The 14,442-nt window shown below is 41.3% G+C and overlaps 1 protein-coding gene across 1 annotated transcript in view; it reads left to right on the forward strand.

The window, feature by feature from the left end:
• Positions 1–14,442, forward strand: part of PKHD1 (PKHD1 ciliary IPT domain containing fibrocystin/polyductin) — a 242,386-nt gene that overhangs the window by 146,206 nt on the left and 81,738 nt on the right. Inside the window, exon 52 of the mRNA XM_090136629.1 lies at positions 6,901–7,038. Within this exon, the coding sequence (XP_089992755.1) occupies positions 6,901–7,038 (138 nt within the window). The remainder of the gene's footprint in view (positions 1–6,900; positions 7,039–14,442) is intronic.

Below are 14,442 nucleotides of genomic sequence, written 5' to 3' on the forward strand. Positions count from 1 at the left end.
AGGTTGGTTATTAGGAAGAATTTCTTCATGGAACATTTCTTCATGTGGTTAAGCACTGAAGTGGAGTGCCCATTACTGGAAGTATGTGGACATGATGCAAAGAGACATGATTTAGTGATGGGACTCAGTAGGTCATGCTGGTGGTTGGATGTGGTCGTCTTGAAGGGCTCTTCCAGTGAAGATAATTCTGTGATTATGTAACTGTTGAGTTGGATTTTATTTTGTTTTCCTTATTACGTTTCCAGAATGTGTTCTTAGCATCAAATCTTCTACAGAAATAACTGGGAAAAGCCCTATGCATATAGCAAGAAATAATTCATATTCAGAAAAGATAAGTCACACTGCCCCCTCACTCAGCTTCTTTCATGGAAACAGTTTGCATTGACTTGAAGGCTGGGTAAAAAAATTTTGTCTGAAACATTCCCATCCTTGAAATTTCTGTTAAGTTTAACAGAAACTTTACTGAAACTTTACTGTTTCAGTGTTTACTGAAACACTTTGTGAAGTTATTTTAATTAAAGTTATTTTAATTTCAGCAAATAGTTTTCCTAAAAATAAAAGGCCTTAAATATTCACAAAATTAAAATATTTTATGCTGTTCTTTTTCTTTTCAGGGAGGGAATATTTTAATGTTTTCAAACTGCAATACTGCAATATTTATTTTGAAATATACTTTTTATTTGATTTTTTAAAGCTAAAAAATGTGTCCCCAATGACGTATTTGCAAGTTCTGCAGTGTGGAGGTCTCAAATATCCAAGGACATTTCAGATGGGGCTAGATGTCTAAATTAATTTACTATGATTGATGTTTAGGCACTTTGTTCTTATCAGGTGACTTAGTTCAGGCATCATAAAGTGCTTCCTGATCAGCATTTCTACAGACCACATTCAGGAGTACCCGGAGAGAAAGCACAGCTTGCCATTAATGTATGTCCTCTAAACCATTCTGTGAAGGTGTGTATTTATTTCCCTTGTGTGCATACACAACACCATGAAAAGGCCTAGCCAGTGGGAATCTGTACCAGAACAAGGGGTTGACCCTAATCTACAAAGTCCAGGTGTGGCACCCAAAACAGTGGACTTGCTTGCTTTTCTCTTCCAACAGCAATACTCCATATGTTGCTCCTGTTTGCCAGTGAGAAAGAGATAAAGTGTCCTTTCTCCCTGGTTCCTATGCCACTCTCACCCCTGTTGTACCTGACCCCTGATGTAGACATTAAGCAGCGATGCATTTCCTGTGTGCTTTGCTCTCTTTCTAGTGCTCTTGCTATGGATGAATTTTGCATTTTGTCCTTCCTTGATCTCAAAGAAAAAGACAAGAGATCACATTTCAACTTCTTTTGTATCACATTATACCCAGATCAACAAACACCCCAGCTTAGAACCCATGACCAAAGCATTTCAGCCTTCAAAAGCTATAACTACGTGTCAGAGACAGATATGAAGAAGCACAAGAGTGCCAATGGTAGTGGAGGCCTCTGTACTGACATTAATTAATTATATAGAGTGTGTTCCTACAAATTACAATCTACACAGAGATAAGAGATAGTAATTAAAAAAGCTTGGCTAACAGTTTGGAGTTTGATTGTTCTGATTAGATTAGGAAAGCGAAAACTGGTTGCTGAGGTTCTGATGGTCCTTTGCTGCATTGCAAATTCACCTATGAACAAACCACCTCTGTGTTTCCTGCAAATGTCAGCGGAATCCTCTTCCTAGAGTGTCTCATTTTAAGCTGCTGCATGAGATATTGACCGTAGCCTTTGTGACATACCACAAGGCTCTGTCTACATGACTAAGCTGTGCCTGAAGCATTGCACACTGCCCACAGCCCAGACCAACTGATCTAGTTCTAGAACTGGAAATAAGACTGCTGCATCAGCGTGCTGATATACCAGAACTAATTAGCTCTCCTGAGAGGCAAAGCTCGTTAGCTTAGGCCTGTTGCTGTGCAATGTGGCCTCAGAGTCTTTGGGGTCAAAATTTACTGCCTGAGTGGGATTAGACACTGGGAGCTTGCAATTCTGAATTGCAGCATTCAGCTCCTCCACTGCAGGCAGTGAAACTGTCTGCTCTTCAGAGGAGCTTTACTGAGTAGAAAAACCACAACTAAGTGTTTAACAGACAAAAAGAAGGAAACAGTATGTGAAAATGGTAGGACTGGTGGACAGGCGTAGTCTGTGACCACCTTACTCCTATCAGTGATAAAAAAAACACCTTGGCTTCTATCACTAGAATTGAGATGTGTGATTAGCAAGCGTGCAGAAACCCTTCTCCTCACCCTTCCATTTCTGGAATTGTTTTTCTGTTTTAGCCCAAGAATAGCAACGTGAATATGAACACAAATTTGTCCATCACCTGAACTCTCTTGAGAAAGAACTACTCGATTGCTCATCTGTCTTTTCTGATTACCCTCTCCTTGCTTCCTGCTTTCTTTCTCCTCTCCTCCTCATTCTTTTTGGCTTGGAGATGTTGAAACCTGTATTGGTGGTGGGAGTTGACAATGTGCAGTGTCTTAAATTGGAATCATGGCCATCATTAGTGTGACAAGTGCACCGTATGCTCAAATGAAAGCACCTAAAACGTGACGAGGCAAGAAGAAATTTCAGTCCATTTGTCATACCTTGCTTTGCTGCCACAACTATGTATATGAGTTTCTAGTTGCAAGAAATGTGAGGTCCTTGCTTGGATCCAGAATCTAGAATGAAATAATTAAGAGCTGTTTAATCATGGCAATTTATTCACGTTTCCCTTCCCATTTCACAGAATCATAGAATCATAGAATAGCCTGGTTGCAAAGGCCCACAGTGCTCATCCAGTTCCAACCCCCTGCTGTGTACAGGTTGCCAACCAGCAGCCCAGGCTGCCCAGAGCCACATCCAGCCTGGCCTTGAATGCCTGCAGGGATGGGGCATCCACAGCCTCCTTGGGCAACCTGTTCCAGTGCCTCACCACCCTCTGGCTGAAAAACTTCCTCCTCATATCCAACCTAAACCTCCCCTGTCTCAGTTTTAAACCATTCCCCTCTGGATCCCTCTGTTTCCCCCTGCTCCCGGATCAGGGTGTCCAGCACCATGGCCAGGGGCTGTGGGGGATCTCCAGTGAGCAGCCTATTTTAGCTACTCCTAATTATCTGTTTTGGAAACTATCCACAATGATTTTACAGCTTGAAAGCCAAGTCCTGGGCCTATTTCTGATATGCTCTGCATTACAGTGTCAGTCCTCTCAGCCCTGAATGAACAGTTTTTAAAAAAGCGAGTAATGGGTGTTCAGATCTTGTTTCTAGTGCAAAGAACTGCAGTGGGGGACTTTGATCCAGATCTGACACAGTGCTGAAATCTCTGAGTGAATCTGAAGAGTTGGAAATAAGGATGAATATGAAGGTCGTTTGGTTTTGCCCTGTTTGAAAGCATTGGTGAAACTCAGAAGTTCTTGCAGCAGAGGTGGGTCCCTCCTGTTAAATTAACTTTTAGTGCTGGAGTGCTGCAAGTCTCCTTAGTGTCTGACTCCCCTGAAGGTCTAAGTCTCTTCCAGCTGGACAACTTTGGCTTCAGGAATGTGTGTTGTTATCTCTGAACCCTCCAGAGCTGCAGCCATCCCGCAAGGACTTCTTGGATTCACCACACAGGCTTGGGCAGCCTCTGCACCTTGAAAAACAAGCTGGAGGAGTTTAGTCATGCTGGTCTGGCAGCATTAGCTTCTCAAGCCCTTGGATTTTCAGGGCTTTGGTTTATGGTTTTCAGTGTGACACACTCCTGACGCAGCGCGCTTGGGGTTGGAAGGAGAATGTGTTATAATTCCAGCCGATGGAATGCTGTTTTGAAGGGTATTGGTATGATATCATGTAGCCTCTGGCAATTTCTTTTTCTTCCTCTTCTTCTTCTTCTTCTTTTTTATTTTTTTTTTTTTAGTGGTGGAATTCACTTTGTTATTCATTTTCTGATTTTGATTTTCTTTGAACTTTTTCTGTTTGAAGAGATGAATGCTGGAGTACTGTATCTCATATAATAGCTCTTCTGTTGTGCCTGATTTCCATTCAATGGCATGCTATGGTGTTTTATAGTGCAATACAGTTGATCAAAGGCATTTTGTGTCAGTGCCGGAGTCATTAGCGAGTTCTCAGTGTGGTACATCTGAACATTAAGACTGTAGCATACCTGTGAGCTTTTGTGTAGAAGAAAATATATGGATAATGAAATGTAGCCCTGTTTTCAGGCTTGAACTATCGCTTTCCAAAAGCGGTTGCTTGCTATTATGACAATGTCTTTATTGGAGAATAGCCACTCAATTTTGTCTTTCTGTGAAAGTAAATCTCTTGAGCTCAGTGACTGAAGGTTTATGATTTTAACCCCTTTGTAGCCATCTCCTTATAATACATGACTGAGCATATTCTGTACGGACTGTGTTCATCCTGAGGCCTCCCTTGAATCTGTTTGTCTTCCTCAAGTATGCAAGTACCTGTTTGGCTTGAAAGAGCCTTCTCTTATCTCTACAGAGCAACATTTCCCCCTCTGAGAACTTCATACCCCAGGCATCACACCCTGTGGCTCTATTCAACTGAGGAAACCCCAGGTTTGCAGAGATTTCTTTGGGAGAATTTCATATAACTGTGTTTCAGGGCTCACATGTATGATGCTACAGTTACAGAGAGGCCAGAATTTCCTCCAGGAAACCTTTTTTTAGAAGGATGTGCAACTCAGCAAAAAATACCTGTTCAAGACAGGAACCTGACATACAAATAGTATGCCTAGGAGCCCTTCTTTTCCTTGTAAAAAATGTTTCAGTCTGTGTTTGATGAGTATACTTATGGCCTTTGTCAGCTGCAGCTTTTTGCCACATTCTCGAGCTGTGATTTCACAAACTAGATACCCGTTCTTTGTGAGAGATATCAATTTAACAACATCTTTCTCCTTATTCTCTTCTCTCTGTTCCGTATCCTCACATACTGTGCCTAGCCTTCTCAGCTCTGCAGGGCATAGGACTATACCTGTCCTGTAACGAGATTATAGACAGGAGTTTCTTCATGCCTATGAAAATATACTGAGTCTATCGGTATGAGATTTAGAGAAAAAAATGTTGCACTTGCATTTGCTCTATAGAGACTTGTTACGTCGGAATGCTGTGAGAATGTCACATGCTTGAAAGATGCTTCAGCCCGAGGATGCAGGGATTTTGTTTTTGACATGGAGTGTCCTGAGTGACCATGGACAGCTGCACTGCTTGGTGTAGGCTTTGAGAACGGAGCAACCAGCGTGTCCCTTGCAGATATCCAGAGAGAAAGAAGGAAAAAAAAAAAAGGAAAGGAAGACTGGGAAGACTGAATTATAAGGACAGTGTGTTAAGAAAGGATGAGCAAACCTGTAAGCAGACCCAGGTCCCTCGAGCACGCAGTGGTTCCCTCTCCCCACACACCTTTGACACATGAGGACTGCAAAATCAAAGGATCTGGGCGTGCTAACATTGAACCAACCTACTCATATCGTTGCAGTTCCCTTCTGCGCGTGCTTTGTGTGGTTTTGTATTTCCTGCAGATAGTCTGAGAAGATTTAACAAACCTTCACAATAAATGGCTCACGAGTTTCAGGTGGCCCATTCACACTTCTTTGTCAAAGGCCATTGGAAAATGTGTGCTTCTTAATCTCTCCTGTTTTCTGTAGCTGTGCCTCACAGTAAATGCGCATGATATCAAAGGAAGACCACAGGAAATCTCTGAGTAGGATTTGGCAGCTGCCCTTATGTTGACATTAGACATTTTCTACAAATTATTTTTATTAAGGCCACAATCCTACAGGGGACTTCTGCTCCACATTAAGAATCTGAATGGCAGCATCTCATCGAACCCTTCTCCTCCTTGCAGGCGCATCTGCTGTGTCTCTGAGATGCACCATTCCAGGAAGCTGCTGCTCTTGTTGATAACGAAAGGAGCTGAGCGCTGCAATTTAAGGGTCTGAGGTGGTTTCCAGTGAAAAACCTCCCAATGACATTAAAGAACATTAGATGTGTCCTGAGGGGGGAATTCACCTCCGTGTGGTGGACTACCATTAAAATATGCGCTGTTTAAGTCCTACTCATGCCCTCCAATGAAAGCTTAATTGGCATTTGGATGGCTTATGACTGTAAATTTGCACATTTGGGGGGCAGCAGTGGTGTCATGTGCTCAGCCAATGCCAGTCCAAAATTAACAGAAATAAGCGAGCTCAGGAAATCATGAATTGATCTCCAGTGATATCCAATGCTCTAATGTACTTCTAGTATCAGCTTGGTCGAAGTGGGGATCAAGGAATTTGGAAATGGGGTCAGAAGTGACTCACATTCCTTACTTTGTCCTCCAGTAGCTGAGGGAACCACGATTCCCCTGGTTTCTGTCAACCAACCAATTAACAGGGAATGCGATAGTTTTTCACTTCATTCATTCTTGTTCTCTGCAATATCATGAGGGAAAAATATTGTCTGGACAGCTTAAATCATTCACATTGTATTAGTTGCATTCACATTGTATTAGTTGTATTCACATTGTATTAGTTGATCAAGATTTATTTTCACAAACAGAACCAGCCTCACGCAATGAGATTGGCTTGTCTCCAACTTGCTGCCACTCATATGCATTCTTAATGTTCAAATGTGACATTTGATGAGACTTGTGCATGCAAATATGAAGATAATATTACAAATATGATGTTATTGTTCATTTATCAGATTAAAGTAATACCATTTATCAGATTAAAGTAATACCATCCTCAGCTTCAGATGAAGCTTTGGCTGTGGAAGTGGCACAAACACACAAGCCCTGTTCCAGTTGTTCTGATTGCAAATTTATATAATCTAATCTCAAGAAAAGCAAACGTTTCAAGCTTCTCCACTTTCATACTTACATTCCAAATCACTTTCTGCTTTGTTTTTCAGACCGGACCATCCTGGTGGACACAGATCTTCCTCCTTTAAGAGGTCTCTATGTCCTTGGGACTCTTGAGTTCCCCACCAGCTCCAGCAATATCCTGAGTGCAGCTTGTATTGTGGTTGTGGGAGGTACACTAAATGTGGGTAAGTGAGCAGCCTGTCTTGGGGATACCTGGAGTTTTATTTCTATTCTTGATGGACAAGGAAAGAAGAAAACCTTTTGGTTTAGGAACCTGCTAGTCATTCTTTTACCTCTTTTCCCAGGTAATAGAGATAGGAGAAGAGATAGTGGCTTTCAATTGTGCCAGGGGAGATTCACGTTGGATATTAGGAAACATTTATTTTCAGAAAGGATGGTAGTGCATAGGCTGCTCAGGGAATGGTGGCGTCACCATCCCTGGAGGTGTTCAGGAACCCTGGAGATGTGGCACTGAGGGATGTGGTCAGTGGGCATGATGAGGGTGGGCTGGGGTTGGACTAGGTGATCTTAGATATCTTTTCCAACCTGAATGATTCTATGGTTCTGCTTCTGCAGTATCTATCTGGGTGTTAACAGTGTGGACCCTCAGAATCCACATTAACTATACAAGGATTATCTGCTGGAACTAATTACCTGCTCATTTAATAGTATCATATTACAACTGCTGCGGTCCTTGCTCCACTGAAGTCAATAGCAAAACTTCATGGTGGCTGAGATTTCATCTAGAGCTTGTGAAAGTCCTCCCTACTTCACGTGGGGCTGCTTCGTAAGACAGTAATTCCTCTGGGCAGGTTCTTATTCAGTGTTCATGCAGTTCTTGATGTCGGTGAGGCTCTTAATTGTTGTAACAGAGATATTCAAAGCCAACACAAACAAAAGGTGGAAAAGCATTTTGTCTGAAAATCTCTCCATGTCGTACATTTGGCACAGCTGGATTCAAAACATTTGTTCTTCTCAACCCACCCTACAGGTGAGGTGCTACCTGACCCCTAATTCTAGTGTTTTCAGAGTCCCCAGTATTGCTGGGGCTGTTCCATATTACTTGCAATGGACAGCTCAGTGTTTTTCAGTACAGAAGTTATTAAGCAGTTCCCTTTAAATATCAAGGTTCCTAAAACCAGGCATTGTATTTACTTACAGGAATCCTTAGAACTCTGGGATCACATTGTTGATCACTGTCTGACCTTTCTCAAGATTGGTTTCATGAACTTTAAAAAGATAATTTGTTTGTGAACTCCAGTATTTGTTTGTTGTTAATCTCAAGGGACTGTTTAGTTAATACAGCAGTGGCCAAAAGAGTAATTTTGCTGCCTCGTGTTTTCTATTTAAAAAAAAAAAAAAAAAAAAAAGGGTTTGAAAGCTAAATCTGGGAGGTTAATGTATCTATATACTTAAAAGACTCTCAGTCATTTCTTAGTTCCAACCTATGGTACTTTAAATGTGGTTTCATATTGGTTTTAAGAAAAAGCATGTGTTCACTGCTAAAAAGCTTATTAAAAAACATTGAAGCACTTAGCTGCACAAAGTCCCCTGCAGCATATCTGTGACTAGTCATGACATTAAAAGCCAAACAGGTATTTGCAGCTGTTGAATCATAGTCCAGCTTCTTCTGGAGAGATGCCCTTGCTCCAGTTTGAGCTGCGAAGATGATAGGTGGGTAGAAACCTCAAGTTTCCAACATCTTTCACTGGCTTCTATGCTTGCTTCTCAAATTGGGATTGCATGTGTTTTCCCTTCTTCTTTCTCTTCCCATGTGTTCAAGGCCTAAAGGTAGCTTTTTGGAGCCCATCTGTCCAATCCTGGCTGTTCCATGCCTGAAGGAAGGTTCTGAAGCCCATCTGTCCAATTCTACCCCACCCTAAAGAAATCCTGACACAAAGTAGATAATGAGAGAGTTTAGTAAACAAATTTAATAGATGTGGACATCAGCATTCAACACTGTCTGAGCAGGATCTGAAGTTGACATCACATGATCCAATTTCCTCTCTGTTGTGTAACATCTCCATGCCCTGTTTTTGGCATGGGAATCTTTGGCCTTGTAGTTGCTGCAAATCCAGTGTGCCAAACCAACACTTTGAGGCAGTATGAGTATTTTGTTCACCTCAGCTGCTAGAGAATGATGATAATCTCTGGAAACACAACTTACTTGTATTTTGATACCCTTAAGAGCTCTTGGCATCTTACTTTCAGGTAAAAATGAACTAAGTCAGGTGGTTAAAACATAATTGTAAGAAATTCAGTGACATTAGAAATATGTAACAAAGGAAAAATCAGTGTAAAAGTGGAGTTTTTGAAACATGAACCAGATCCAAATCGATTTTGCTAAAACAGTAATTTGTACTGAAACTGGAACAGAAGATACAGCAAAAGCTGGGAGATCAAAACTTTTGGGACACCTTTGATCTTGGAGAGTCCATCATCTGTTCTTCGGTGTGTGGCATAATCTGTGGTCAGTTATGATCAATAGAATCACAGTGAGCTTTGAGATGATTCATGCACTGGAAAGGATTGAAAAACCTCTATTAGAGCCCCAAGACAAACAAGAAGTAATGCGTGGGTCTATCTGCAAAGTACCTTCTTGGAGTGATCCCAGCCCCTCAGCATTGTTGGACTCAGGGTGATCTGATGATGTTATCAGCAGTAACATTCAAGAAATACTATTTATTTTTACCTTTCTGAACTGGCATGCCTTTAAAAAAATAATTATTTTTCCAATCTATAACAGAAGAGATGGAGATTCAGAGAGACTAAGTGATTTGCTAAATACAAAATGCTAAAACTCAGTGCACAGTTTTAGACGAAGAAAGGTAATGCTGATCTCAATGTACCAGATGTCCTTTTTAGGTTCTGTACTGGGATGGTTGCGTTCATTTTAACCCAAGTCAGCAGCATAGAACAGACAGCACGCATAGAAATTGCTCTCTTCCTATGCTGAAAAAATTCTCAGCTCTTGATAAGGCTGTAGAAGATGCTGGAGAACCTTTTGTACACATTGTTCTGTTGGATTCATCCTGATTTCTGCTGTGCTCACCCAGCTTATTTTTTGCTTTTTGTAGTAGAACCCACTAAGTAATTACCTAGATAGAATTGCTCTTTTCAGTCTCAACATGTCACATTCTTCTTTTTTTGCATATCTCATGATGGCTGCTTGTCAATCTTGGCACTCATTTGAGGCAAGAGGCCCCATCCCTGGAGGCATTCAAGGCCAGGCTGGATGTGGCTCTGGGCAGCCTGGGCTGCTGGTTGGTGACCCTGCACATAGCAGGGAGGTTGAAACTAGATAATCTTTGAAGTCCTTTTCAATCCAGGCCATTCTATGATTCTATGATATGTTAATGATGATTAATGCTCAGCCTCATATGGACAACTGAGGCTCAAGAGAGTCTTACCAAAGGACTTTCTTCTCCAGTTTCCCCATTACCTCAGTTGTGTGGGTGCCATGCTCTTCAGTTGTGAGCTCAGAGTCCCATCTAACAGTCCCATTACATCCCTGTGCAGCTTCTGTTGAACATGGAATACTATGGATACTTCTGCAAGAAGTTTTTCATCCCAGATAAGAGAAAAAGCATTTTGAAATGTTCATTGCACCATCTGCATCTCCTTCATTTCATCTCACAGCTTTCATCTCTTTGTTGCTTGCCCTTTCCAAGCCATTGGTTTCTTTCAACTGATAGTATCAATCTGGGGTAGAGATTTGGTTTGCATGCTTAAGGCACTTATGTTTACTTGTTACATGTGGACATCAGCCTGTGAGCTGCTTCTGTGGGACTGCTCGGTATGGTTATCTAGATTAAAATATAGCCTAAGCTGCACTGTCTGATCTTTGTTATCTCACATGCTCAGGGAACAAAGATTCACCTACATGAAGAAACCACAACATAGTCCATTGAATCATGGGATCATTAGACTTGGAAGGGACCTTTAAAGACCGTCTGGTCACATTCCCTGCACTGAACAGGGACACCCACAGCTCCATCAGTGCTCAGAGCCCATCCAGCCTGACCTTGTCTGTCAGCAGGGATGAGGCATATGAATCTCCCTGGGAAAACAGTTCAGATGCCTAAATATAGGGACTTTGAGTCACTTAGGGCATGCTCAGGAATCCTCTGTTCTCTTGTTGATCCATGTCTCCTATCTGTCATGCTGGATTTGAGGAGGTCTAGGGCTCTCAAATGGCATTAGGTGTCCATATTTTGGCAGCTGAATCTCATCCTACATCTCACTTATTCATCTCTCACTTCTGGCTGCTGGCTGCAGCTCTCCCTTTCTGCCTCTTATCTCTTCTATTTGTTTGGCAACAGCAGCTATAAGAGGCAACGACACGATGCCTCCTTTGTACAGCTTCCTTGCAGAGTGTAGCCTGGACATCTGAAGAAATGGTTTGTGAAGGATAACCAACGCTATGCACTGACCACAAATAAACATTCTGCAGGTCTTCTGGTGACAATACACCACCGTTACCGAAATAGCTGGTCAGGCAGAGTCCAAGAAGTTTCGGATACGGGAAACACAGAGCTTCTATTGGAGAAGGTCACAGCAAGATGCTTAGCAAAGTCTGTTTACCGATAGAAGGGAGGGAGCCTTATCTCAGAGAATTCCTTGCTCTTATATGCAACAGCTGTTGCAGAGTGTTATGTTGTAAATAAAAGAAAGGTTAGAAGACAGGAAGCACCCACTATTCTGAGAAAGAATTGAATGGGATTTGCTGTGGAAAAATAGAGAAAAGAAGCATTAAAAATTGTCAAGAACATCTGGAATCAGAGTAAAATACGAAAACAATGGAAAATTCTTTTGAAATGCAACAGAAAACTAAATCCAGAGCGAGTGAAAATCTGGGTAGAAAGAATATACCCTTCTCTCCGTTGTCTCTTTTTTTTTTTTTTTCCTATTTTCCTATGATATTTTTTATATATTGTGCCAGTTTTCCCTGGAAGAGCATCAATTTAGACCCTCTTTGTGGAAGTGCACAAACCCACAGTCAGACTGTGTGATGTGACATCAAGCACCAGGGAGACTGGGAAGGCACACTGTCAACTGTGTGGTGCCTGTGAAGGCAGCCCAGCTCTCTGGCATCAACATTCACTGCACTGAAAAAGTGGAAAAAATATTGCTTGGGAGCTTTGCCCAGGCTGATCTGGGCAAATTAGCAAACTTTGCATCCTAGCTGCAAGAAAATGTGTGTTTGAGAAGGTCCTGCCTACTTGGACAGGCTGAGGGAGCTGGGCTTGTTCAGCCTGGAGAAAAGAAGGCTGCAGGGTGACCTCATTGCAGCCTTTCAGTACCTAAAGGGAGCCTACAAACAGGAGGGGAATCAACTCTTTGAAAGGGGAGATAACAGCAGGACAAGGGAAATGGTTTTAAGTTGAAGGAGGGAAGATTTAGGTTAGATAACAGGGTGAAGTTCTTTCCTATGAGAGTGGTGAGGTGCTGGAACAGCTGCCCAGAGAGGCTGTGGATGCCCCGTCCATCCCTGGAGGTGTTCACGGCCAGGTTGGATGGGGCCCTGGGCAGCCTGGGCTGCTCTGAAATGTGGAGGTTGGAGGCCCTGCCTGTGGTGGGGGGTTGGAGCTTCATGATCCTTGAGGTCCCTTCCAACCCAAGCCATTCTGAGATTCTATGATTCAGCATATGCTGGCATTATTCCTTCCTGAGCTTCTCTGCTCTTCTCACCAAACAGTTCTGTTGGCTTCTGGTTGCAATTACCCTTTTCTCACCTCTCTGCCAGCTGTGCTTTATCATCTTACCTTATGATCAACCAGGCTGTCGTCAAATTGGCAAGCCAATAAGGGGTATGGAATGGGATCCATTGCTCTGCGTCTGATGTGCAGGATGGGTAATTTGAGAGCTCGATGTGACTTTCTGTAAGGCTTACTCACCACAATAAAGCGGCGCAAGTAACTTGAAGTTCTCACATCCAGAGTTCAAAGACAGCACTTAAACCCAGATCCTTCACATGTGTGTTGCAGAGATGACGATTCCCGTGTCCATAGCAACTTTTTTTTTTTTTTTACCAAACTGTCTTATTACAAAAGCTGTGATTTCCCAGGTCAGTTATTTAATATGATCATGAAAGTTATCCTGCCCTGTGACTTTTGAGCATTAACTGTTTTGGGTTTTCCTTTGAGTAAGCTGAGGGAGCTTTTCAAGACCTGTTTTATCACATTTTGAATGTTCTTCACTTTCTCCCCTATATTCTTCTGTTCCAAATTATCGTTGTGTTAGCTTCTCTTTTTTCCCCCATGTGTGGCAACTTACCTGTGTACTTCCAGTCCCTTGATACATTTTTGGGGCACTGACAAATTATCACATACCACAGTGGTTGCGGGACCATACAGACCTGCTTGAGCAGAAAGTCCTATTTCAGTCAGTCAGCCTGGAAGTCAATGTGTGCCATGTTCTTGTCATACCAACGTAGTTTGTTAATCAGAAAGTTTTGTGCTACCAAGTCAAATGCCTTGGGGAAGCCAATTATATCATATCAAAGCTATTATCTTTATCAATTAAACCTGTAGTCTCACGAGGTGATAACAAAGTAGTTTCACAGGACCTATTTTCTATTAAGCCACATTGATTGGCATTAATTATATCGTCCCCCTTTAACGATTTATTAATTGTGTTCAGAGTTGGACATTCCATTTTTATTTTAATTTTTTTCCCCCTAAAATCAGTGTCAAGTTGACCGGGCTGTAATTACCTGGGGCTCTTACTTTTATCTTTCTTTGAAATACTGGCACAATTGTAGCTTTATTCAAGTGCTCTGAGACATTGTCAGTGATCCAAACTTACTGAAAAGTCCACCTTAGTAGTTCAGTGAGTTTCCAGGCCAACTCTTTGGTATTCTTTGCATTCATGTTACTTACACTCGTTGACTTAAGACTGTTAATGGAAATAAGCAATGTTGGGATTATTTTTGTTCTAAATATTTAGAAAACAAGTCAATTTTTTTCTAGTCATAGACACGTCCTGCATTCTTTTATGTACTGTACTGTTAACAGTTTCCAGGCAACTAATCATTCCTATGAACATCATCTTCCCTTTTTGGATTTCTTTTTGAAGGATTTAATACGAAGATGAGTAACCATGAATTTTTATTGTAGCTGCTTTGTTTCTCACTCTGTGTTGAGAGAAAGAGAGATTTAAACAAGGGCAGCATTTCCTAAAATATTGCAATGCTTTTTTAGGCTAAAAAAAAAAAAAAAAAAAAAAATCAAAAATTTTAGCTAAATGTATATATATTTCTTTTTAAAGAGTCATAACTTTCAATTCAAGCCTTTAAGGTTGACATTTCCAAACTTTTCTCTGTGATTGTTAAGCCTGGAAGCCCACTTAAAAATTGTTTTAAAGTCGAGCTGAGAGTTGAATATATTACAGAGCCATTTTTAATTGACTTAATTAGAAAAAATATTAAGCTCTTCTTAACCAGCAGTAAAATAATAACACTAGTGATAACACGAATAATAATTCATAATGATAAAAACGCCCCAATTGAAAAGGGTTGTCATTATGATTAGGAAAAGGTAATTGTGAATACCTTCATAACAGCAGCATTAACTTCCCTAAATATTTTC

This window comes from Phasianus colchicus, chromosome 2 (genome assembly GCF_987193195.1).
Source record: "Phasianus colchicus chromosome 2, bPhaCol1.hap1.1, whole genome shotgun sequence".
In the NCBI taxonomy this organism is placed as follows: Eukaryota; Metazoa; Chordata; class Aves; order Galliformes; family Phasianidae; genus Phasianus; species Phasianus colchicus.